This window comes from Doryrhamphus excisus, chromosome 3 (genome assembly GCF_030265055.1).
Source record: "Doryrhamphus excisus isolate RoL2022-K1 chromosome 3, RoL_Dexc_1.0, whole genome shotgun sequence".
Lineage (NCBI taxonomy): Eukaryota > Metazoa > Chordata > Actinopteri > Syngnathiformes > Syngnathidae > Doryrhamphus > Doryrhamphus excisus.
This window is the reverse complement of record NC_080468.1, coordinates 9,153,653-9,179,274: the sequence shown is the minus strand read 5'-3', so window position 1 is coordinate 9,179,274 and position 25,622 is coordinate 9,153,653. Positions and strand designations below refer to the sequence as shown.

General features: G+C 41.3%; 2 protein-coding genes and 1 long non-coding RNA gene across 5 annotated transcripts; 2 read left to right on the top strand and 1 right to left on the bottom strand.

Moving 5' to 3' along the window:
- Positions 1 to 45: 45 nt before the first annotated feature.
- Positions 46 to 11,865, top strand: LOC131124827 (uncharacterized). Of its 3 annotated transcripts, XM_058065660.1 has the most exons (11): positions 46 to 523; positions 864 to 985; positions 1,061 to 1,681; positions 2,945 to 3,008; positions 5,827 to 5,979; positions 6,064 to 7,223; positions 8,667 to 8,814; positions 9,021 to 9,237; positions 9,477 to 9,589; positions 9,677 to 9,867; positions 9,944 to 11,865. In XM_058065660.1, the coding sequence occupies exons 2-11, from the start codon at positions 898 to 900 to the stop codon at positions 10,135 to 10,137; spliced, it is 2,949 nt and encodes a 982-aa protein (XP_057921643.1). In that variant the 5' UTR covers positions 46 to 523; positions 864 to 897; the 3' UTR covers positions 10,138 to 11,865. The 3 variants fall into 3 exon arrangements, with proteins under 3 accessions (XP_057921643.1, XP_057921642.1, XP_057921640.1); XM_058065659.1 differs by having other exon boundaries at positions 864 to 1,681; positions 9,740 to 9,867; XM_058065657.1 differs by having other exon boundaries at positions 864 to 1,681.
- Positions 639 to 1,688, bottom strand: LOC131124831 (uncharacterized). The gene is made up of 2 exons (XR_009128939.1): positions 1,358 to 1,688; positions 639 to 1,174 (listed from the first exon to the last, which is right to left on the bottom strand). It is a non-coding gene; the product is annotated as an uncharacterized LOC131124831 (long non-coding RNA).
- Positions 11,866 to 13,695: 1,830 nt separating the features above from the next.
- Positions 13,696 to 19,817, top strand: tal1 (T-cell acute lymphocytic leukemia 1). The gene is made up of 4 exons (XM_058065663.1): positions 13,696 to 14,089; positions 14,720 to 15,328; positions 15,736 to 15,824; positions 18,194 to 19,817. Exons 2-4 carry the CDS (start codon positions 14,805 to 14,807, stop codon positions 18,715 to 18,717), a joined length of 1,137 nt encoding a protein of 378 aa, XP_057921646.1. The 5' UTR covers positions 13,696 to 14,089; positions 14,720 to 14,804; the 3' UTR covers positions 18,718 to 19,817.
- Positions 19,818 to 25,622: the final 5,805 nt, after the last annotated feature.

Genomic DNA, 25,622 nt, shown 5'->3' with positions numbered 1-25,622 from the left:
TAATGCGCGTGCCATAAAAAAAGCACAAAACAAAAACATGGCTGATGATCATGTCTGGAGATTGTAACAATTACTGCAATTTATTGCGTGTATTGACGCATGTTTTCATGCGTGCACTGATTGTTTAATATTATGAGATAAAAAGAGGAGCAGGCTTGCAGGAGAACTGTTTTTCCAAATATGATTTATTGTTTTTTACATCATTTAACCGCACCCACGAACCCCTGTTTGTGATTGACATATCAGTGCGTGCATCGTGTTACGCAACAGAGCGCTCCACTCCTAAGCGACTAGTGCGCAACGCAAGGACGACAAAATTTTTTGTATTCCATTTTTATAGTCTAATCCCACTGATTTCTGAGGGGATTACCGGACTAGAGGGACCGACCTGGTTCGGTCGACTGTGCATGGACGACTAAAGTGGATACACGTCAGGATCCGCGGAAACATTTGAAGGATCCACGGAGGAAAGTTGCTCCATCATTTTGTTGAGACTGTAGAGCGACTCGCGAAGAAATTTACGGTAACTTTCTCGTTGTTTAAACACTAACGCGCCTCTTTTTATACCTACTTTCTTCCCACTGTGGCTTCTAAGCAAATATTGTGCACCTAATTAAAGAAATGAATCAATTCTCACCCTCCTTTATGGATCATTTTAATATATCTTGGAATATACAGTACATGTTAAGGGGCTCAGTTGCAGGCAGCAGTTGCTTATTCTCATTCTAAAGGATTATCCTACGCACTGCAAAGTAATCAAGGGATGAAGCAACGTGACCGAATCCACAGTACATACCTCTACAATGTGCATATCACACAAGTCAAATCATTGAATGCTCATATTTTGGTTTCCGTCTGTACAGGATATGTACTGGCATTTTTATCTATGAGCAACCAATGGAGGAAGAGAAGGTGGAGGAGGAAATTAAAACAGAAACCACTATCGACACTCCAGGAGCAACGATTCCTCCTCCAAACCAAAGCGGTAAGGAGCAGGATGTTCCCTTCAGGCTGAGCCCCATTGGAAAACATCACACATCTCTGCCTTCCTGTCAATCAGGCCCTTTGAGCAGCAGTGATGGCGATGGGGAAGAGGAGGTAGAGGTGCAAGTCAGGTTGGAGATCCACAGCCCCCCAGCGGATGCACAGGTGGAGTTTGTGTTCCAGACCCAAGCTGTAGAAGAAGAGAAGAGTGAAACACGTGAGAGTGTACCTGGCAGTAGTAAGAGTCCATCCTCACCTCCCCCAACAACAACAACAAGACGCTGGGCACCCCCAAAGGGCTTCTGGAGGGTGGCTCGCCCAGAGACGCTGCGCCTAAATGGCGTGGACCCTCATAACATCCCTTCCACTCTACCTTGCAAGGACTACACTCAGACAGCCTCGCTCGGAGACCCTCACGGGGAGTCCAAAACAGCTTTAGGGAACGCAGCAGATGACACCAAAGCATCCTCTGAGTTTCGGTACCCATACAGGGTGGAGAGGTATGATGGATTGGGTGCATCAGACGGTGCTTCTTTACAAGGCAGGGGTCTCACAGCTGAGGAGAAACTGAAAGTGTGGCAAGGAGCTCACGCCAGATTTCAGGAAAGACAGCAAAATGCCAGAGAAGTAGAAGAGGAAGGCGGAAAGCAAAGCTGTGGTGAGGCTGCCAAGGCTACAACCAACGTGGATGATGAAGGTAAGTCTGCAGATAAACTGCATAAACACAATGAAAGTAGGTCAGGCATGGGAGTTGGTGGGGGGGGGGGGGGGGGGGGGTACTTCCCAGCTGACTTAACAACCTCGGAAGCATGTTTTTGGAATGTAGGGGGAAAAACCCATATACATACATCTGAGAGATGCTCAACTGGATATTCGAACCTTTAATCTCCTTTCTACGAGACTGACACGCTAATATAGTATGAAGAGGAAAAAAAGGGGGGGGTCCATTTTCCACTGGTAGCTGTATACATAAATAATGAAGGCTGCATGGCGCCACTTGGATACATTTTGTACATTACAGATGCTAAAAGAAATCCAATATAAATCCATTTTATGTGAAGCTATCTAAACACAACCTCCACTTTTAGCATGTCGGAAGTGACAAATTAGTGTAATATCTTAATACATGAATGGATGTTGAATGTCAGTCCTGTGTCTTGTCGAGCTTTAGCAAGCCTAGACCTAGACCTAGGACACTCTACTAGAGTGTCCTGGACCTCGGGACTCCTGCTGAAGTGTGCACAGCTAGTTCTGATAAATAAAGTGGCATCAGCCCATGAAGAGATATCCTCCATGGCCATAACATGATCATGATATGGTTTCATTTTAAGGTGCATATGATGCCACCAAAGAGGCCTTCCAGAAGCTCTGGACAGTATGTATCAGTAAATCAATGAAAATGAGAACAAAATGTGCTTTGTATTATGATGTGTGATATTTATATTTGGTTGCAATTGAAGTTCCAGTAGAAGTTGTTGCATAAACAAGTGCAATGTGTAACCTTGTCCATTCCCTGTTAAACAGATGTCAGCTGTGCAGATGTGCATGTTGCTATTATTAGCAGCTGGAGCTGTGGGGGGAGGTGGCCATGTTTTTATACAACTCTATCTGTGCACACTGAATGACAACAGAAGGCACTTTTTTTGTCCAGTGCTATTTTAGGGATATATAATACAGTCATACAGAAAAATAGGCAAAAGGATTGTGGTGGAGTCTGACCACATTGTGACTGGTAGAAGTTTCTGCAATCAGCAGCTTATGTCTTGACTAAAAGGCAACAAATTGCATCATTAATCAAAAATTGAAGATTGACTAAATGACTGGGTGGGTGTTCAGCTAAACTTCCTTATCATATATAATAAATTACTATCATTATTCAAATAAGTCCTACTATAAAAACTTTTTTAATGTGATTTTGTGATTAATTCTGCAAAGAAGACACTTTGTATGTTTGTGCCAGATCAGGAAGCCCACGAGGGACTGGAGGAATCAGTCATTCTTCAGGAACTTGAGCCCCATTTGAGGTAAGCTTCAGTAGCTTCTTTTGTGGCATATTTATATCTTCTTCGCATGACACACGTCAGACTTTATTATTGTCTCTTTTGTTCTAAATATGGTATGATGTGTGACAAAGAAAACCGGCGGAAGATGACAGAGGTGGGTTTTTTTTCAGGGGATGATTCACACTTGATATTAATATTTAATGCTTCCCTCTTGCATGCACAAAGCCATTCACTGTGATGGGGACATTTTTATTGCAAGGGTGGCAGTTGTCCCCCAATTTTCTTCCTCCCTTTGCTATTTGTCGGTATATTTCACTGTATTTAATCCATCCACTTGAACTAAATCACGACATTGTTGAGAAATCAGGTCAGTAAATCATTGATCATGTGGGTGGAACATTACAAAGTGAATACATAATTTGAAGGAACTCAAGGTAATTTTAAGGATAAATTGGATAACACAGGATGTTTTGGAGGGCGGTTTAGCATACTACTTGAATCATTAAGCAGTTTCCACTTCACGCTCAGCAAAGGTGACATTTTTTGGAGTCATCGTCAATATTACAGAGGATATGAAGTGAATCATGATGAGGATTTGTTGCGTGGAACAGATGGGCTACAATAAACAGACTGCTCACCATACAATGTTGGGATAAAACATGGTCACGACAAACTTTAATCTAGTGAAAAACAGTATGTTCTCCTCTTGATACACATGGGAGAATGAATGACAGTGTACCCATGACAAGGATAATCCACATGGTGAGTGTATCAGGCTATCTATATCGCTGGGCCAGAGGATAAAGACAAAGTACAGACGATGAAGCACAATGCAGAGCAGCTTAGCCGCTGGGCCATAAGGAGGAGGGATGGATAGATGACGTATAGCTTTGCTTGCCACGCCCCAGACTATCTATCATATTGCATAAGACGGTTTAGGAAAGCTTCATTAAGTCAATCTGTGCCAAATTTGCCTTTCCGCATTGAATTGATCAAATTTAGTCTGAAATCTGTCATGAACAAGATATGTAAAATGGTGAGCCCTGCCACCAAACACTGCAATTATGCATTTTGCACATTTGGTAAAGATACAATATGCAAAAACAAGGGAGTGAGGCAAAAAAAAAACATTTGGAACTTGTAATTACAAAAAAAGATAAACTGAAATGGGTTGTTTAAGACAACAGACTCTAAAAGTCAAAATTTTCTCAAAATTCTCATTTGCTGTCAGGCATTCACTGGGTCATGCCCTCCTTATAGTCATAGTCATTGCACTATTGTACATATTACTGTTATATCTTGTTGCATTCATAGATCATACAGTTTATAATTTATATAATCTGCAATAGCCATACTCTAGTCAGTTATATCCCTGTATATATCCACACTGTATCATTGTCCCTTCATTGCAATACTGCACATATTACTGTTATTATATATTGTCACATCCATACTGTGCATTACTGTTATTATATATTGTCACATCCATACTGTGCATACTGTTTATAATCTGTATAATCTGCGATAGCCATATTATAGTCATTTATCCTATCATGTATATATCCTCACTGTATTATAGTCACAGCCTGTTATAGTTTGTACATAGATCTGTCCATTTACAGCTCTATTCTATTTCTACATTGCCACAAAACAACGTTCTCTAAGCCCCACCCAATGTGATATGTTTTGAAATTCAATGCCTACCAGACAAAATCCTACGAAATTCACAAGACCAGGTTCTGTCATATTTCTTTCTGTCGCCACACGGAGTCTGTGTCAGGTTTGTTTGTTTTGTCTTATATAACAGAAGACACGTCTGTTGACCAACCAAAGGACAGCAATGTGCCAAGCTGCACCATGCAAAAGCATACCACCGGCTCCCATACATAGTTAGACTAAATCAGGGGTCTCAAACATGCGGCACGTGGGCCAAATGTGGCCCGCAGGACACTAGTTTGAGGCCCCCGCCTTGATATGAAAGTTTAATGTTAGTGCGGCCCGCGCAAGTTTGATATGGATGCTGTATGGTATCATGTACCCAGAAAAAAATATTATGTTTGATTAATGTTCATGTTAAAGGTTAAATAACTGTTAATAGTTATCCTCCCTATCTGTGTGGAAGTGGTACGTTTTTGGCTATTTAAGTTTAAAGGAAATAACTTGAAGGCTACCGTTTAGGTCGCTAGCTCTCTAGTTTGCGAGTTAGCATGTGTCTCAAGACCCTGCAGTTGCACAATATGTTGTAAATAAAAAGAGTATAAATGTGACTATAGTCGTGTTTTGTCATGTCTACAGGGCTCTAATAATGCTTTGTTCATTTTAATCTGAAATAAATTATTTGTCTACCCACCAACTATATGTGGTTTCTTAAGTTTTTATTATTTGCCGTTTTATTGTTATTATTATATTTATTTATTCATTACTGATTGATTGATTTTCTTGATTCTTGATTTGTTTATTTATTTTCCATCTTATTTTGTGTAGAAAAATAAAAATAAGATATTTGAGAACAGTGGAATGTTTTATCAGAGCTTTTCTTGTAGAAAATCGAAACCAAAGCAAAGTTTATTCATTTTTCTGTTTTTAATAAATGCGTTTTTTTTTTGTTTTTTTTTGGAAAACCTGATGCAGCCCAGTCTCACCCAGACCCTAGCTCCAGTGGCCCCCAAGTAAATTGAGTTTGAGACCCCTGGACTAAATAAATAGTTGGTTATTTTGGGACACTATAGTAAACCAAACTATCGAAGTGAACTGAACTATTGTCTAGTGGAAACAAAGCTATACATTCACCTCTCCCGTCCTGACGGTTGTTGTCCTTCCTTGTCTTCCATTGGCTTAGGTCACTTCTTATAATCAACGATGAACTTCCTTTGAGCCCAAGGCATGAGCAAGCCAAGCTTCTCCTTGAGCGAGCACGACTCAAGGCTCGCTCCAACCACGTTAGAGGTGACCGCCCCTGCAGAAGATCCCATTCTGATCACAGATCCACTGTGTAAGTTAAGGACCAATGTTAGATACCGCACAGAGATTGGATGCATGATGTATTGTAATGAAGTCAATGGTATATTTATTGCAGTAAGAAGCAACAATTGGAGTCTCACAATCCAGCATCAGTGGAGAAATCCATTCAGGTCAATGAGGATCTCCCATGTCAAAGTGCATCTGGTCCGCTCCTTGTCCCCGATCTAAGAGACACTTCCCCAGGAGATCAGGCTGGTCGATCCAGGCGGTATGGCTGCTCACCCACACGAGTACGCTTTGAGGATGAATCGGAGAAAGAAGCTGAGTCGCGCTACTTGGACAGAGTGAGACAACGCGGGAGACCCGGCATGCCCAAATCCAAGAACAGAGACAGCAATACAGATTCTAGCAGTAGTGGTTCAGAGAGGAGTCGGAACCACAGGAGTGTCTCTATGCTTCCTTTGCAGAAGCAAGACATGGGTGTGGGTGTGGATAGCACAACAGTCGTTAAAGAAATCATTGTGCTGGTGAAGAAATGTGAGACGTGTGGCTCCGTCGTGAGGGAACCTCAGCCAGTCTCCTTACTACCAGATCCACATTTGATTGAGTCACAGCAGACTGGGAACCTTAAAGACACACGGGGTAAAATGGTTCCTTGCTGGGTGCCGCCCACCAAACCAGAAGCAAGCACCCGTCCCAAAGCTCCTCTAACTGTCACGTTTGCAGGAGCCTATGTTCTTGGGGAAAGTAAAGAAAGCAGCACAGGATGGAAATCATCAGGGTTTGGGAAGCTGCGGAGAAGGAGCAGGAAAGGAGAAAGTCGACTGGAAACCGGTGGCCATGGTCCATATGGTCCGTCATGGGCACAGAGGCGGAACTCCAATCCCAGGAATAGAGTCAACTTGAGCAGCGCTGTTTCCTTCGCCCCAGACAGCTCTGTCACTAAGCAACCACGCTTGCTGGGCGCCTCTTGTGGACTTAGAGAAACGCCCACCCTGCCTATAAAGTCAGCTCTCAAGTCAAGCTCAAGGAACCGATCTGCTGCTGGTCAATCTTCAGTGCAGTTTCTGATGACCTCAAATCAGGGGGGTGAAGTCGGGCCTCAGCATTCAGCTCTGTTGGACTCACCAGAGACAAGAAGAGAGTCGCCTACGTCTTTAACACAAGGGGCCCTTGCAACAAGCACCCCGGCACCCTGTATTAGACCCTCCACGCTGAGGTACTCCCCAGCTCAGCCAGGTGTTGATGTCTGGGATGGGATGCTGGACGGAGCAGGTGAGTGCATACAAATAGACAATTGTGTATGCAGTTTTAGACTGAAAAGTTTAGATTTTAGCAGTTTATAAGATTTTAGATTGATTCTTACCAATGTCTGATTCATTACCAATATTGTCCAGCACTTCATTACCAACCTGATACCATATCGGCAGAAGCTCTTCCCTTCAAGCTAGCCATGTACTGATTACATTATGGATTATGGATACATAAAGTGCCAAATTCATTTTAAAAAAATCATGAACAATAAGTTCTCAGACTGTCAAGCAAGGTTAGTCTTAATACGCAAACAAGAAATCAAATTAAATGCTGGCAACAATATGATTTGGAAAGCTTCATTTGTATGCGGCACAAACTAAGGAAATAATATTCGCATTTGAGAGGCTAAAATCTGAGGATATTTTCAAATGTAAATCAAGAAACAATTAATTGATTACCAAAACAGTTATCGATTAATTGGGTAATCAGAGAAAGATGCCTTACAATCCCCTCTCAGCACTAAATAGCTAAAGGCTACTTCATTTTTATGTCAAAATTAGTCAATAATATCTGTCTGGCTTTTCCTCTATGGAAGAACGGCAATGACAAGCACTGTCCAACTCATGCACACCTGACCCCTTCAGGATGCAGCGGGACTGCAAGTGCCTCCAGTATGACATTTCGATGGAGTTTATTGTCCCTTTAGCAAGAATACAGTTGGCTGTAGAATGTCTATGGTGTATAATAAATGTTAGGCACGCTTGCCGTAGCTTCACAATATTAACGATTGGACTTATACATAAAATACATTAGGTATACAGTTAAATGGACAAATATAATTTGTTTTATATCATCATTATTTGTTGGGTTTTTTTCAGCATGAAGTGTGATGCTATCTCTGTGTGGAGTTTGCATGTTCTCCCTGTGCATGCGTGGGTTTTCTCCGGGTACTCCGGTTTCCTCCCACATTCCAAAAACATGCTAGGTTAATTGGCGATAATCCATAGGTATGAATGTGAGTGTGAATGGTTGTCTGTCTATATGTGCCCTGTGATTGGCTGGCGACCAGTCCAGGGTGTACCCCGCCTCTCGCTCGAAGACAGCTGGGATCGGCTCCAGCACCCCCCGCAACCCTCGGGGGAATAAGCGGTATAGAAAATGAATGAATGAACGAATGAAAGTGTGATGCTCTGCCTCACCTGCCCTGACCGCACATCACTGATACTGTCATCTCTCAAATGTCAAAGAATAGATGCTGTTAACGTAACAGAACACAATGAACATATAGATCTGCCTTAATCTATTTCAAACATCTTGTGTCAGATAATAATTCATCAAATTGACAATCATTTGACAACTACGATAAAGAATGCTAACAAAATGTAGCTACTTTCAAGGGCACGTTGTGTTAGGTCATTATTTTGTGTGTATTTAATGCAAGACTGTCTCCTATTGCTTCACCAGTGAGTGCAGACACCGGCCTTGCTTCAGAGTTCCATCCTGCTATTCGCAACCTGGCCTTGTCTCGGGCTGAGGATCTCAGAGCTGAGCTTCTGAGAGCAGAGCATCTGAAAGCTGAGGCTGTATGGGAAGAAACCTCTGACGGGTCCAGGTGATCCCGGATAGCAACACTATTTTGTCAGAATAAAACTACTCCAGAGAGGATTAAAACTGTGACCTACAGTCAACAGGATGGAGAAATATTTTCTCATTGTCAAAGCAACTACACCCTCTTCTGGATTTAAAATGCACTTGCAGAATGAATTCAAGCAGTGTTGGTGCACTAACAATGATTTACTCTAACATGTGCTTTTATAGAAAGATGGATGGGCGCCCAAAGCTTTTTCTTCGTCGCTTCTTCTCCTCTATTGGTCTAAACAGCGTTGGCAGGCTTGTAAAAGGGGGGCGCTCCAGTAGTATGGAACAGCTCAGCATCCCAACTACCAGGCCCAACAATGCTTCCCCGAGCCCTACACGCAGACCACAGCCGACCATCCGCATACAGAGGACACCCTCGCTGCAGACCCTGCATACGGTGAGCAACATCTTGAGTGGCATAGGTATAACTACAACTTAATGGAGTCACTGCATCACAACACTGTCAGAAAAGTATTAATGTAATTAATTCATGTGTCATATTGAGGGCTGTTTTTAATATTTGGACCTTTTCAGGCTGCTAACCATAATTTTAAATACAGCTCTTACATTTGAACTCCCCCTCAGGTGTATCCAGACAGCTTATCTGTTGCTGCAATACTGTTTTTTTACCACTAGGCGCTGCCATTGGCCCAACTGCGTAAAGCCTCTTCTGTGCAGAGTTTGGAGAGGAGAACAGAACGTACAACCATCCTGGGTGAGGTGCAGATTCCTTATGGCCTGGCACCAAGGTAAGTAAATAGTAGTAAATAGTACCAGTGTTCCTAGTAAAATACCCAGTCTGTGTAGAAATAATAGAACAATGTGCTATACCGTAGCCCTGATAGCCCCCAACTTGAGGTCCACCGCGCCATGAGTGTTGAAGACATACTTGCCTCCAGGATGGTGCGACCAGCTGGGAGGGTCTCTCAGGCTTTCCCCGATGGCTCCCTTCTCCTGGAGCTCATTAGACCCCCAAATGGTCCTTTTGGTTTTGTCATCTCGAGGGGCAAAGGTCGACCTGATACAGGTACAGGTACTCATTCAGCTTCTTGTTCCGAAACTGTATGTTGCCTTTACTGACTGACTTTTTTTTTTGTTTCAAGGTGTTTATGTAGAGAAAGTGGGTGACGGTACCGGTGAAGTTCCATATGTGGGTCTCCTGGGCGTTGGTGATGAAATCCTACAGGTGAACGGGGAAGTGGTCGCGGGACTCAGCTTGGACCAAGTCACCCGGCTCATGACACGGGAAAGCGTGGCCTCCGTTCGGATCATGCCGGCCCGACACAGCTCACGTTGACTGGGAAGAATAGGCAGCACTTTGAATGGATGATATACTGTAAATACTATATATTGTATATGCAGTACTGTATACACTGTATACTGCATGTGCCTCACATTTCAGCAACCAGTTTTGCTGCAGTATATTTTCTGAAAAGAAAATACTATACTAAATACTAAATTAGTTTCTCAAGGGATCACGTATGCTCTGCTTCAGAATGTTACAGTACATTACAGTACAATACAGTACAGTACAGTACAAGTTTCATTTCTGTGGTTACTTGAGAAGATATAAAAATGGTTGCTGAAATGTGAGAGGTGTATTCACTTGTGAGATACCTATAAGTATATATTTTCATATGTGACAAGAAAGTCCAATCATATTCCTGCAGGAACAAATAGCACAATATAAATAGATATAGCTGTACAGTAGGTAACTCAACTGTGGCAGGTTTATTTTTGTAATCTTTTCATGATCAGGACTACTTTTGTCCCTAAAGCCTAAAAGATTCCCAATTACCACTGGAAAACATTAAAAATGCATTATTTTTGCATATCATCGCTTCCTTGTAAAATAACAAATGTAAATATTAGTCAATGACAATACAACTGAACACATGTAGAGATCAAATGAAATGTTATTATTAAGGGAGAAGAAATAATCCAAACCCTGTATGAAAAAGTGATTGCCCCCTAAACCTAATAACTGCTTGAGTCACCCTTAGCAGCAACAACTGCAATCAAGTGTTTGCGATAACTTGTCTCTTACAGCGCTGTGGAGGAATTCTGGCCTATGGATCTTTGCAGAATTGTTGTAATTCAGCCCCATTGGAGGGTTTTCCAGCATGAAGGATCCTTTTCAGGTCATGCCACAGCATCTCAATAGGATTGGTGGACTTGCTGGTGGTGTCTTTTGGTTTCAGTGTGACGTCACAAACAGATGGCTGGAAATTCTCCTTCAGGATTTGCCAGTAGACAGCAGGATTCATGGTTACACAGCATGTCTTTCAGGACCTGAAGCTGCAAACCAGCCTCAGACCATCACACTACCACCACCATATTTTACTGTTGCTATGACGTTTTTGATGCTTTTTATGAAATGCGGCTTTACTCTTATGCCAGATGTAATGGGACATAAACCTCCCAAAAAAATTTAACTTTTGTCTTGTCAGACAACAGAGTATTTTCCCAATGGTCTTTGGGATCATCAAGATGTTTTCTGGCAAAATTGAGATGAGCCTTATAAAGTTCTTTTTGTTCAGCAGGGGATTTTTGTCTGTTCCATGCAGGTCGTTTTTGCCCCATATCTGGTGGAGTCATGAACATTGACCTTAAGTGTGGCAAGTGAGGCCTGCAGTTTTTTGGATGTTGTTGTGGGGTCTTTTGTGACCTCTTGGTTGAGTCGTTGCTACACTCTTCGGGTAATTTGGCGGGCCACTCCTTGTAAGGTTCACCGGTGTTCCGTGTTTTCGCCATTGCGGTCTACTGTGGTTTGTTGGAGTCCCAAATGGCTTTATAACCTTTTCAGAATAATGGATCCCGATTAATCTCACTTAAGATATATATTTTATGTGGGCAATCACATTTTCACACAGGACCATATACTGTAGGTTTGTATTTTTTCTCCCTTAATAATAAAGCTTCCATTTAAAAACTGCTGTGTTGTCATTGACTAGTATTTAAATGTGTTTGATGATCTGAAACATTAAGTGTAACAAACGTGCAAAAAATAACTCAAAACACTTTTAACACCATGTTATATATATATATATATATATATATATATATATATATATATATATATATATATATATATATATATATATATATATATATATATATATATATATATATATATATATATATATATATATATATATATATATATATATATATATATATATATATATATATATATATATATATATATATATATATATAATAACATATTTGGTGTGATTTTAAAAAATTACCCATTTATTTTGGCCATTTCAGATTTATGCCATAAATCGCAGACACCCCCGAAATGTTAAAGCCTAGGTGTAAAGACGTGTTAAACAATGTATAACACAGAATTATCAAGGTTTTTTTTTTTAATTGATGGTATTTAATCTATAACGTCACAATCATACTCGGTTGATGCAAGAAACTCCAATAAAGTGGTTGATACAGTATACTGTTGTTTGAAGGTAAACGATCAAATACTTAAAACAGTGAAGCCAAGCGTGCAGGCTGTCACGGAGAAGATGAAGGGCGTGATGCTGACGGAACTCACAGGATGGAGATCAGTCGTGACTGCACGCATGAGGATGGTGGTCGTCGTGACTGTTGCTTGAGCAGACATCGTGACTGACGACTGGGCCTTTGGAAAAAAAACAACCGTCTGAAAAGCAGGAGTCGTCCAGAGTCCATAAAACAACCGAGAATCAGACCTTCGTGTAATTGACATTAATTTTCGCACGCTTGTGAAGGAAGCGTAAGTGTGGAAAAATAAATACACAAATGAACGCCACACGACAAAACTCCGTTATTAGGATGTACCTGTGTGTGCTCTGATAAGGTGTCACCGTTAATGCTCAATTATTTATTTATCTGATGGTGTGTGACCACAAGCCGATGCCCCCTGGTTTATCTCCCCCGGCCATGACTCCCCCTGCGTATATAGACAAACCCCATCATTATAGTCCCCAGTGGCCCTTAACGCACAATGACAATTTATTTACTTATTTTGGGGGTTACATTTCATTTTCTATTGATTTTATTGAAGGACTTGTGTTAATTGGCTATTAAGGGGGTCATAAATTGTACTTCCCCTCTTGCTACTTTATTTATTTACTTCATTTAATGTATGACATTTTATTTAAGAAATTCCAGTTAATATTGGACCTATGTTCTTTTTTTAAGTAACAGTACCAACCATCCATTGTTTGTCATAATTGAATGAATTTATTTTGTATTTTTCCTCAGCACAACATCACCTCATTTATTTATATTTTTAATGTGATTTATTTTCCTAACGGTGCCCATTGGACATTTAATGAATAATTCCCTCATGTATATATACTCTATATTTTAGTGAGTGCCATAATTTGACCTGTTTGCTGGAACTGAATCCCACCCAACACAATGCTACTTCATTTATACTTCATTTATATTATTTCTATTTTATTGAAGTACTGTAACCGTGCCAGTTACCATACCTTATGTCATAATTTCACCTAATTAGTTCAACCTACTTTTAATTTTAAGTCCCCATTAGGCCGTCAACACTAATAAAATAACATTTTTTATGTATTTTGGTGACTTAATGTATATGGACTCTATTTCTACGAATGCAAATGAGCCATTAAGGGGTCATCTCTGTCATATTTGGACCTGGCACCCTAATATGGATTACATTACACATAATTCATCTTTTCAAGCGGGAAGAAAGAACAAATCCTCCTTTTATCTTTTTTTTCAGGAGAAATGAGACTATCAGGAAACCCTGTGTTGAAAATATAAATAGGTCAAAAGCTTAAACTGAGCTTTTGTTTCTTTCATATTGTCTATATTAAAAAAAAAAAAACACCTCGATAGCCATGGTTACAGTATACTACCTCACGTTCTCACGTTGTTACATGGTTGGGGTTTTTTTTGCCCTCCACACGCCTATATAGCCCACGACAGCCAAATAATAATGAATCATTTCATAAATAATGGCTTTAGGGGCTTATCGGGAATGAAGAGGCCGCCGCCGTGAGCTTATCTCCCTCGGCCACATTGCGGCCTGTGTTCCGCTCCCTCAGCGTGGGGAGCGCGCACTGCATGCTGCGTGGAATAACTCAGTTCCAACACGCGCGCGCGCACACACACACACACACATACACAAAACACACACTGGAAGTAGGAAAAAAAAAACGTCAGACATGGATGACCCACTCACAAAATGGCTCCACTTACACGGTAGCATCAACAACACCACTCCGACGGTAAGTGTTCAGAATGGACATCTCTTCATTTTTTAACATATTAATCGTCATTGGGTTGTGTTTTTTTTATTTTAACTGCACATCTTGTCGGAATTCTGGGAGCTTCCAACGCCATTGTGCTACTCGGTGCTTCGGACTGAGCAGGCTAATAACGGATGCGAGGCCTGAGGAAGATTTAGTAGCAATAAAACACCATTTTTATTGTGTAGAGTTATCTAATTCGGCTTTTTTTTTTAAACCTAAACGATTAATTTCGATGCTCGTTTTTTTCCACTACATCTGCCTTCGATAAAGATGCTCAAAAAGACATAAAAAATATCATGATTGCTATATGCTATTTTTTTTGCCAACTGGTTTGACCATCAACACATAAAATAAGCGTTACGGAATTGGATAAAGAATAGTGTGATTACATATATACCCAGTCGTTATATTTTTAATATACACGAAGCGATGTTGAAAAAAAAAATTACATGCGCACATAAATGTAATCCTGGCACTATAAATAAATTCAATGTATTGTTATTTTATTTGGGAAAAGGGCGGTATTTGTCTCATTTTTTCTTAGAAATGTGAAATATTTGCTATTGTAATGTTTATTTTAATGCATTTGTGTGTTTTCCCTGTTAGCACATTTCACATCGTCACATGAGTGATGACTAAATCGTCTTATTTTGATCCGGACCTATTGGAATAACATAAAAACGGAAAGAAAATGATGGAAAAAAGGCAACCGGACCTTTGTCCTGGAAGTCCAGATGCAGAGTCCGGTCCTGGAAAGCCTGATGACTCGATCATCATCACCAGACACATGGAGGAGGAGGAGGAGGAGGAGGAGGAGGTGAAGAGGAAGAAGAAGAAGAAGGAGGAGGGGGAGGGAGAGAGGGCAGAGGAGACGGATGACGTCCCCCTGCAGAACTCGACTAACGGGACCGTCATCATCATCAACGGCGTTGCCAAGGAAACTGCCTCTCACGACGACGCCCTTGACCTGAAAAGGGAAGTGCCGGTGATCGAGCTCTCCAGGAGGGACGCTATAAAGGCGCTGGAGCAGAGGGCTGAGAGCCATTTGGTGCCCATCACGGAACTTCGCAGACCTCCACCGCTGCCGCTGCCGCTGCCGCTGCCGCACACACAACGAGACGACGCTCGAATGGTCCAGCTGAGCCCAAACGCGTTTCCTGTCCCGGCCCGGGCCATGCTCTACAACCTGGCGCAGCCTCTCGCCGCCATCAACAGGTAAAGACAGAAACGGAAACAACAACAAAAAGCCACCATCTTTAGCCAGGAGTCATATTTTAGTCATATTTAGCTGGATTTATGTGTGGTGAATATCGTGCAGATATTGATCATGTATAATGCGTATAATGTGCAGAAATGAACATTTTGATAGCCACTGCAGATTGATGATGTAAATGGGCGTATTGCATGTCTTGTATGTGTGTGTGTGTGTTCATATCATCCCTAATGGATGTGCACATTATCAGTGTGTGTTCTGCTATGTGCAAAAAAACAACCATATGTGCAAATAATAACATTTTATAATAATAACGCAGACATAGCGTGCATGTGTATGGTGTAACAATGATATTACATACAGTATGTTAGTGGTCTCATGCACCTTGTCTTGTCTTCTCTGACCGCAGTCTCGCAGGGGAGTCTGAGCAGTACAGCATGTACCCCAGCAACAGGGTAAAACGCCGCCCGGCGCCTTATGAGGTTGAACTCGACGAGGGTAGGCGCATTTTAGATCTTTATAAGTATGGTAAGACGCACTTTTGCTGTGTCCTGTTTCTAGCCGCACCTCAGTGTTCCCCTTCCCCATCTTCATTGTCATCCATCCCCCTGACATGGATCTAAGTTTGCAGAAGATGCTCTGAAAGCACACACAAAAAATAATGGTGTGAAATGAATTAAAGGTGGAAGTGGGGTTTTGTGTGAATCACCAGTGCCCACTCACACTGCCATAGCATGCGTGGCTGGAGGATGGGGAGTAGATGGGGGGGGTGGTGTGCTGCTTCTACCACTTCCACCTACCTCCATGCCAAGCATTTACTGCAGAGCTGAGGGATTAAGATAGGCTGGGTGTGTTCCAAGGGCGACAAAAGCCTGGAAGACACCATGGATGGGGGTGTGAAGATATGACGGCACGGGCTGTTTTTATATATATACTGTACAGTATTTATTGTGCACATAAATAAAATCATCACCAGGACACAGCATAGAGTAGTTTTTCAAGTTTGTGAGCATGCATTATAATACACTTTAAAAGCGATCCCCGCGTTTCCCCAATTTCTTATCCCTTGTGTTCTTAAGGGGAATGTCTGAGGTCACACAAATGTCTTCTCTGGACGCTGGTCAGCTTCCAATTCGCCGTCATCATAAGACTATTTTTTGATTGCTTTGATTATAGTCAAATTATAGTCAAATTATTTACTTCAACCACAAAGAGAGGACTGGGCATGAAGTAGACGCCCTGGATGGAGAAAACTTGTCATACATAACAACTTCATTTTTTTAGCCTCAATAAGGATTACGGCGCACATGACAAAGTGGAAAGAAAATCTCTTTGACCACATGCTCATTTATAGGCAGGTAAATGGCCGATGCTGCCAATTCCGATACCGCTCATCCATGAGTGAGATTGGCTGATCACGTGCATTAACTGTACATTTTTCAGTGTATTTATGATGCCGGGCATTGGTCAGGGGTGCTGTTAGACAATTCCAAGGACCCCTATTTAAAAGAAAATTGGGGCAGTGTTTTTGTGTAAAGCATTTGACACAAACCTGAATTTCATTCGAAGCATGTTATAGAAATACATGGGATACAAATAGTTATTATTGTATTAAACTCAAGAACACAAAAATTAAGTAAATTCGGTGTCCAGGTTGCAAGGGTGTCTCCAATGTTCACCACCATTAGAGCTGTATTTAAAGTAAAGTACTTTATTAACTAAGCAGATCTCCACACAAACCGTGTGGCCATCGTCTCTATGCTATTTGGTGCTCATTTGCAATTATATAAAAAAATCTGAATTCAACAGTTATAATAAAGAAATACTAGGCCGAGTGGTTAGCATGCAGACCTGGGTTCGAATCTCCGCTTTGCATCACTGTATGGAGTTTGCATGTTCTCCCCGTGCATGCGTGGGTTTTCTCCGGGTACTCCGGTTTCCTCCCACATTCCAAAAACATGCTAGGTTAATTGGGAACTCCAAATTGTCCATAGGTATGAATATGAGTATGAATGGTTGTTTGTCTATATGTGCCCTGTGATTGGCTGGCGACCAGTCCAGGGTGTACCCCGCCTCTTGCCCGAAGACAGCTGGGATAGACTCCAGCATACCCCGTAACCCGAGTGAGGATAAAATGGATGGATGGAAGACTTGAAGCAAATATTCTATGAGCAACTCTAAATCGCCTGGTGAGATAGGAGACCCCTGTCATAGCATCAGCATCCTACAGCTGGACACACTATGTGTTTATGTCCATAAAACAACCACACACAATAAATAATTAGTAGAATGACAATAGAAGAGTAAAGTTGTTCCGTGATACTTGAATGTGATATCCACTTGTGGCTTCCCTGTGGGACAAAACCTTGCTCCAAACTAAGCGCGCTGCTTGTTGGTTTTAAAAACAAAATGGTAAAAAGTCATATTTGGATTCCACAGAGCAGAAGTTAGGCGGATACCTCTAACGAGTGATCAAACAAGCTGGCATCGATTGGCGAAGCTCTTCTGAAGGTCAATAAGAATCGTGTCATTTTGCTGGCAACATTATGTAACACAGCTGACAACCAATCAGTTTTGTGATTGGCTTTGAAAGGTGTTCATCGATGTAAGCTGATCACATGTGTTTTTTGGGGCCGATATTAGCCTAACATGCATGTTTTTGGAATGTGGGAGGAAGCTGGACGACCTGGCGAAAATCCAGGCAACATATCTTAAATGGGATTCATATCTAAGAGGCCTGACTCCAATTAAATGTGTTTCTTTCACCATGACCCATTTCCGTATTGTCACTCGAACCGCCATACAGCGTATGTCTAGCTATTATTTATTCCTAATATAGTTTTTCTTTTTGCTGTCGCTTCTCCTAGCTGGCCAGCCAAAGATCGTCCGGCGTATCTTCACAAACAGCCGTGAGCGTTGGCGGCAGCAGAACGTGAACGGTGCATTTGCAGAGCTTCGTAAACTCATCCCTACTCACCCTCCGGACAAGAAGCTGAGCAAGAACGAAATCCTGCGTCTTGCCATGAAGTACATCAGCTTCCTCTCCAACCTCCTGGAGGACCAGGACGGAGGACGCAATGTTGGCACCACAACTGAGGGGGAAACCGGGATCATCGTCGGGCCCCATGAGGGTGTCCCCCAGGGTGGACCGCGTCAGGACACGGTGGTCGGCTTGGCAAGGGATGACGTGCTGGGGACAATGTCACCTGGTTCGAGCTGCGGAAGCTTGCCCGACGGCGACGGCGAGGGCAGCCCAGAGAGCTTCATGGAAGATCAGGACTCGCCGCCAGCTCCGAGGACTCTACCGGCGTCACGGGGCCCCGCGCTACATCTTGCTGCTCGGGATCTGAGGCGCAATGGACGCCTGCTGGATGGCTCTGGTCGGCGATGATTCTGTCGCCACAACAGCAGGAACACAACACGTAAGACTGAAAGTGGGACTGAAAAAGGGTGCAAAAGGGTGCATTCGTTGAAAGCGTTGTTACCTTTGAGAGGTGGACCTGTGAGACAACATAGACAACATGGGCCTGACAACCTACTGTACCTTCCTGTCTCCACACTTGACGCCACTGACTGGCTGGAATGATGTGGAGGTTCAGTCCAAACAACTTGTAAATTCTGCATGTCTCTTATTTTTGGAGTGTAGATTGAAACATGTCTTTGTTTGGACACAAGAGTAAATGTCAGGGAAGCATAATTGAATGGAGCCCAAATCCCTTGTCTAGATATTTAAAAAATGTAAAAATAAATAAATAAATAAATAAATAAATAAAAAACACCAATGTGCAATCAAAGTAAAACCAAACAATAATGACACAATATTGTCCAAAGTGAAGCAAGATGTGTTGACTTTTAACCACTGCTTAAGTGATAATACTATTGGTTACAATAAGGTATAGCCAATTATTCAACTCAAATTGCCTAAAAATGTAAAATAGCCTGTTCTCATAGACTTTAGAAGGACTTCACGGCATACGACCGGTTGTTTGTGCATGAAGAGTGCACAGGCATCATGATGCTAATGTTAACATTTAATGGGATTTTCTCCCTAAATGCTCCTGAGAACACACTAACACTCACACGGAGTCCTATCATACTTTTGCAGTGGTGTCTTGTAAATAGCTTTCTATTTTCCACTGAACAACGTAATGTGGTTTAAGATGTACCTTAGTGTATGTTTGTTACATTTAGGCCTACTTGCAGATTTGCAGAGAGGAGTCGGGTGAAGAGCGAACGGCCGAGCGTCGTACATCAAATGTTGGTACCATTTACTCCTGTTCCATTTTCAAAAACAGGAAGAGATGATTTCACTGCCTGAAGGTGAATTCATGTGCTTGGGGAGGTACAAGAACATGCAGCGATTGTCGAGGTGTACAAAATATGGGTCACGACATTGACTCATGAAGTCATTTGGACATGAATGTGTGTTTTTTTTTTTGTAGTTTAGTAAGGTACACAAATAAATCCCTTCATTGCCACGTTTAAAATAAACACACACGATCACAGCACACACACGCACAGTGTTAATATCATAACAACACCAGCAGTCTGACCGAGACAGTTAAATATTGCTCACTGTTGTTTATTCTTTTTTCAGCAGAACTTAGTAATCTATATTGGTACCTTTGGTGACTAAATGGTATTTTATGAATTGCGGTAAAAGGGAAATTGTACGTTTGGTAATGACATATTTGTTGTATGATAGATGTATCTATAAATATATCCAATGTTGAATCCATGGATTTTCTACAAAAACCTCTGAATAAAAGATGCAGACAAAAAAAAGCCTTGTTTATGTGCTCTCCATCTTGACGTATTAGGATATTATACAAAAAACTGGACATAAATATGTGTATGCAAGGAAAATGCTTGAACATTATTTCTACACCAAACAGAAAATAAACAAGTCCAAAAATTCAAATAAGTTTTCTATGTTTCCCTTTGATATACACACAGTAGTTTAAAACGGATACAATTGGCATATGTGCTGCTTTTCCACTGCACTCAGATCAGGTCTACATGCCTCCGTTCGAGGAAAACCACGCCGCACGACTGCGTCAGTCAGAGCTAGACAGGCTAACAAACAACAACAGTAGACAAGGAGGCTGTATGTACTTCTCTGTGTTAGCCGTTTATAACTGGACGGATGCTTGTTTAATTGAAGAGGAGAACGAAGGTATCCAGAAAACGAACTACTGCAGCAAAGTGGAGACTGTGGAGTATAATACTGTAGCGTTCTGAGTCAAGGCACACCAACATGGGTTTCAGATACTAGTATAGTATGTGTTTTTGTTAATGTAATTCTAGCTTTCGCCGCTCAGATATTCCAATGAATCGACCAATTACTGACCAGTATTGGGTCACCTCACAGATAAGTTATGGGTTCACCCTTATACCCTACAAACTACAACCATGATAATAAACTTATGTCAAAATTGAGCATTACACATCAGCCATGTTGAAAGTGGCATTATGCTAGCGCTTTTGCTAAAACCCCAAGCTTGTCATTATTCTCCCTGCATGGACGCTGGAATCCTCACTTCCTCCAAGCAAGTGACTACTTCCTGTGGAGGTCATCATGGCTCAGTGACCTACAGGATATCCTGCCATTGTGAAAGTGCTTTTGGACAGCCTCTGCTACACTCGTCTGCATACTGTTGTGTCTGCACTGTGCAAACGAAGCTCCCACTCCATTAGAAGTTAGTTAAAAGTCATCTTTCTTGCACTTTTTGGGGTATTTCAACAAACTGGAATTGCTTCCAGGGGGCATGGGAGCTATGCAGGTGTTTGAAGACCTGCAGTGGGCTGGGCTGGAGCTCCACTGAGGGCTCTCTGGGTTAATCCTTACCTGCTTGCAAAAACTCACCAAAAGAGAGGGCTACAGGGAGTGTGTATGGGTCGAAAACAGCGACGAGGAGAGGAGCCATGTTTGTTTGCTTGCGAGTAGGGGTGTGCGCTGTGCATAACTGTGTGTCTGTGTGTTTATCAGCTCAGTGCAGATGGGTGGCTGAGTGGCTCTTGCAGCCAAATGATTCAGTATGCTAATTAGTTGTTATCTGTGCTGCTGCAGGAACAATATACTGTCTTTCGCTCAGTGGGAATCCAGCCTGCTGGGAACAGATTACACTGCACACACACTGCCGTGCCAGCGGAGTTATTTATATTTTCACACCGTGTAGTAAAAAAAAAAAAAAACATAACATAAATGCAAACACACACATATACACATACACATTCACAGATAGGCCTATAAACAAACAAGAAGGATGGTTTTTAAACACCTTCACCATTAACAGCAACATACAATTTGGGGTAATTTGAGAGAAAATTGTTCTCACTTCAAAAACTATCCATATGGACTTTTATCTAAAAGATTACAATGTCGCCTTTCATTTATGAGAGTGCATTTATAAACTCTTACAATTGAGATCTATTTGTTTTACGAAGATTCTTCCCCCCCGGTGGACACCTTATTAGGTACACCTGAGATGCAATACAAGATCAATATTAAAAAATAAGTCATTGCAAACTAACAATACTTACTTTTGAGGGGAAATAATGTAGCAGTATATATTGTATACTGCTGTTGGAATTTGCAGTGGTGTACAATTGTGCTGCATCATACAGAAATATATATGTTTGAAATATTTTCAACACCTCTTCATTAAAGAGATTGATTGCACCTGCACATTGATTAGTACTCTATTTTATAGATCCCAAGTACCACCGCTAATTGTACACATACTGAATAATAATCCCAACAATAATAATCATTTCTGCTTTGAGTGTTGGAATAATGCCCTTTTGTATATATTGTAAGTGCAGTTTAATTATCTGCTGTGAATTGCAGGAGGCATGATAAGAATACACGTACGACTATATTACAAAACACAGTATCCATTGTTTTGAGTTAGTATTGTCCTGTGTGTAATCGTAGAGTAACTATGCGTTACATTGTAATACAATTGTTTGAATAAATATGCATTGGACAGATGATTTTATAAAGTTTGACATGAATGATTGTAGAGTGAAAATCTTAAAGCTGAAAGTACAAATGATGCACAATTAAAAACAAAATGATTTTGCAATATTTATAAAACATAGTATTCCATTGTAGGATCTTATTATTTTCGAAATGTAAATATGAAAAGATGTATTAGTAAGGATAGAGAGTGTTGATGATTTTTATGTATTTTTTACCTATTTATGTTTATGTTTGTTTAGACTTTTTATATGTTTGTAGGCTCTTTTTATAGCTTTTATGTATGGTCGTCAATCATGCACTCACTGGTTTGCACTTTAATTTTGTTGTATCACAACAATGACAATAAAGATATTCTATTCTATTCTATTCTATTCCACAAGTGGCGAACACACACACACACACACAGTCATCCCTCGCACAATCATTTTTTGGTAATTAATTAATTATTGCTGTGGTATACTATGGTCTATTATCAGTCAAAACATATTGAAATAAGTGATAAGTAGTATTCTGGTCACAGTGGCAGTAATGACACAAAACACTGATGAGACATTACCTTACATTACATTACCTCAACACTGCATGATAACATGAAATCAGCCATGACATGTATGACGCAATAGAGTGGAAAAAGATCTATTCTCATTCCGTACGGAAGTGGCAAGTGGTTTACTCGTTAGCTTGCTAACTGGCGGCCGTCTGCAGTTCTTGCAGCATAAAAGTTGCGCCGTGTGATGTAAACACTAAATAATAGGATTACAGGGTAATGTTAAAAAAACATATTTAGAACAACTCTATTCTGGAAATTAATTTAGTCGAGTCAAGTCTGGAACCAATTTACTGTTTTAAACGAGGGACAGCTGTTCATGTAAAACATGTGATGCACAATGAACAACACGTGTCTGTCTCCTTTCCTCGTGTTGGCACAAGATCAGTTCAGGGCTGCGGTTCATGTGATGATGCTTTCAAGAGCACTAGGAACTTTTATGTGTTGGACACCACCATTGGGGGCCTGCTAAATGGCCTTGTGAGATGAATCTGAAATCTGAGCGGTCCCATTACTCATAGTGAGTATGTGACATAGGCCAGCACTACAGATTCTGAAGGCCCTGGGCTGATTAGATTGATATGGCAACTAAGAAGCTGAAATCTGACTGGGAAAAAAAATCCAACATACACATACTGGAAACAGTGCAGACCAGAAACACGCTACAAAAAGAAGCTGATTGACTGTTGGGAAGATATTTATACAATTTCATGGAACAAAAAAAAACATTATAACACATATAACACAGTTATAAATATAGGTCAGTGTTTCTGATGCTTGGAGTGCGGAACCAGGAAGTAGTGACTTTCCGGAATGGTCTGACAAATCTTAAATCACTTTGATCAAACGTAGAATTACTCTAGCGTCCGCTTGAATGCCAATTAAAAAAGTAGTCACTTTCAGCACCCATGTCTTCATGGTTGAACGCATGGCATACTGTATAATACATAAACCTCCAGCAAGATGGCTGCAGTGTACCAACTTATCAACAGGATAGCTGTTCAACCTAGAGCAGGGGTGCCCTTGACACTGACTCCGAAAGGTAGTGTGGTTCACCTGCATGAGGTTACGTCTTTTTTGACAGTCAGGTGATGAAATTGCTAGTGTCTGCAACTCATACGGTGGTTTGTACAGATAAATATATAGTTCTTTTGGGGGGCTGGGGGGGTGTCTGACCCCTAAGGGCGGACATGACAGTAAATAATTGACAACCACCGCTGAAAAAGTGAAATATATATTTTTTAAATGTGTCTTATAGATGGATTGCTGTTGTGTTCGGGTGAATGACTTACTGCCTCTCTGTGGAGAGATATGGCATTTGTAAAAAGCCAATGCCATTTTTCACTCTATGCTGAGGACACAGCCAAGTATAATTTATGGTGCAGCAGAGGGTTATGGCTTACATGTGGTATTGTGCAAAGTGTGTTTCCACGGGTGTGCAGCATCAATGAGGCTTTCTTTTCTTATTGGAATTGGCTTAATGGTGAAGATTATTGAACGTGAATTGGTCTGCTGTGTCCTGGAGGATACAATTCACCTTCACTACAACCTTTTCTTAAAGAGAAACAAAGGGAAGAGCTTTAAAGGTCTAGAAATGAAGTTCATCAAAGAGAACTTGGAAAAAAAAGTCATATAAAGGGGAAAATGTTGCTATATGCTTATAACTAAGACGAATGCATATTTTCACTTTTGTAAAAACAACATTATTACCCCGTTTGCTTGTTTTCTATTGCATTTAGACCTAAGCAGCATGTGCCCTCTAGCGGCATTTGTGTGCAACATACAGGCATTAAAATGTAATAAAAGCTGTCCTCATAGCCTGGACAAATTACCCCACGATTCAACTTACTGTTTCTAAATAAAACATTCTTTATACACTCAATCCATTTGTCTATTGTCTATATTTGTGATATTGCAACATAATAAACCGCCAATTCAGATACACATGTATGGAGAGATGCCAGGTATAGGACTGCTAATCGGAACTACTAATAAAACTCAAATAAAGTAAAACTTTGAAGCCCTTTGAAGACCCACCAGGAACTTAATGGAGGGGGGAACAAACATATATTTACAGAACAATACTGCCACCTAGTGGATTAAGTATGTGGTGAATAGTAATTTGTATTAAATTCATGTTTAATTGCATTGCTCATACTGTACTGAGTAGCCAGGCCTGTTTTGAAAATGCCAAAGAAAAAGCAAAATACACTGATCCTTAAAGGGCCATCCTTAAAGCTCCAGCCTTAAAGGGCCATCCTTAAAGGGCCAGCCTTAAAGGGCCATCCTAAAAGGGCCATCCTTAAAGGGCCATCCTTAAAGCTCCAGCCTTAAAGGGCCAGCCTTAAAGGGCCAGCCTTAAAGCTCCAGCCTTAAAGGGCCAGCCGTAAAGGGCCAGCCTTAAAGGGCCAGCCTTAAAGGGCCAGCCGTAAAGAGCCAGCCTTAAAGGGCCAGCCTTAAAGGGCCAGCCTGAAAGGTCTAGCCTTAAAGCTCCAGCCTTAAAGGGCCAGCCTTAAAGGGCCAACCTTAAAGCTCCAGACTTAAAGGGCCAGCCTTAAAGGGCCAGCCTTAAAGCTCCAGCCTTAAAGGGCCAGCCGTAAAGGGCCAGCCTTAAAGGGCCAGCCTGAAAGGGCCAGCCTTAAATCTCTAGCCTTAAAGCTCCAGCCTTAAATGGCCAGCCTTAAATGGCCAGCCTTAAAGGGCCAGCCTAAAAGGGCCAGCCTTAAAGGGCCAACCTCAAAGGGCCAGCCTTAAAGCTCCAGCC

Coding starts and splice junctions, on each gene's coding strand:
- LOC131124827 (XM_058065657.1), top strand. CDS start 898: ATGGAGGAAGAGAAGGTGGAGGAGGAAATTAAAACAGAAACCACTATC. Junction 1,682..2,944: donor AACCAACGTGGATGATGAAG/GTAAGTCTGCAG, acceptor TGTTTGTGCCAG/ATCAGGAAGCCCACGAGGGA. Junction 7,224..8,666: donor TGGGATGCTGGACGGAGCAG/GTGAGTGCATAC, acceptor TTGCTTCACCAG/TGAGTGCAGACACCGGCCTT.
- tal1 (XM_058065663.1), top strand. CDS start 14,805: ATGATGGAAAAAAGGCAACCGGACCTTTGTCCTGGAAGTCCAGATGCA. Junction 15,329..15,735: donor CCTCTCGCCGCCATCAACAG/GTAAAGACAGAA, acceptor CTCTGACCGCAG/TCTCGCAGGGGAGTCTGAGC. Junction 15,825..18,193: donor TGAGGTTGAACTCGACGAGG/GTAGGCGCATTT, acceptor CGCTTCTCCTAG/CTGGCCAGCCAAAGATCGTC.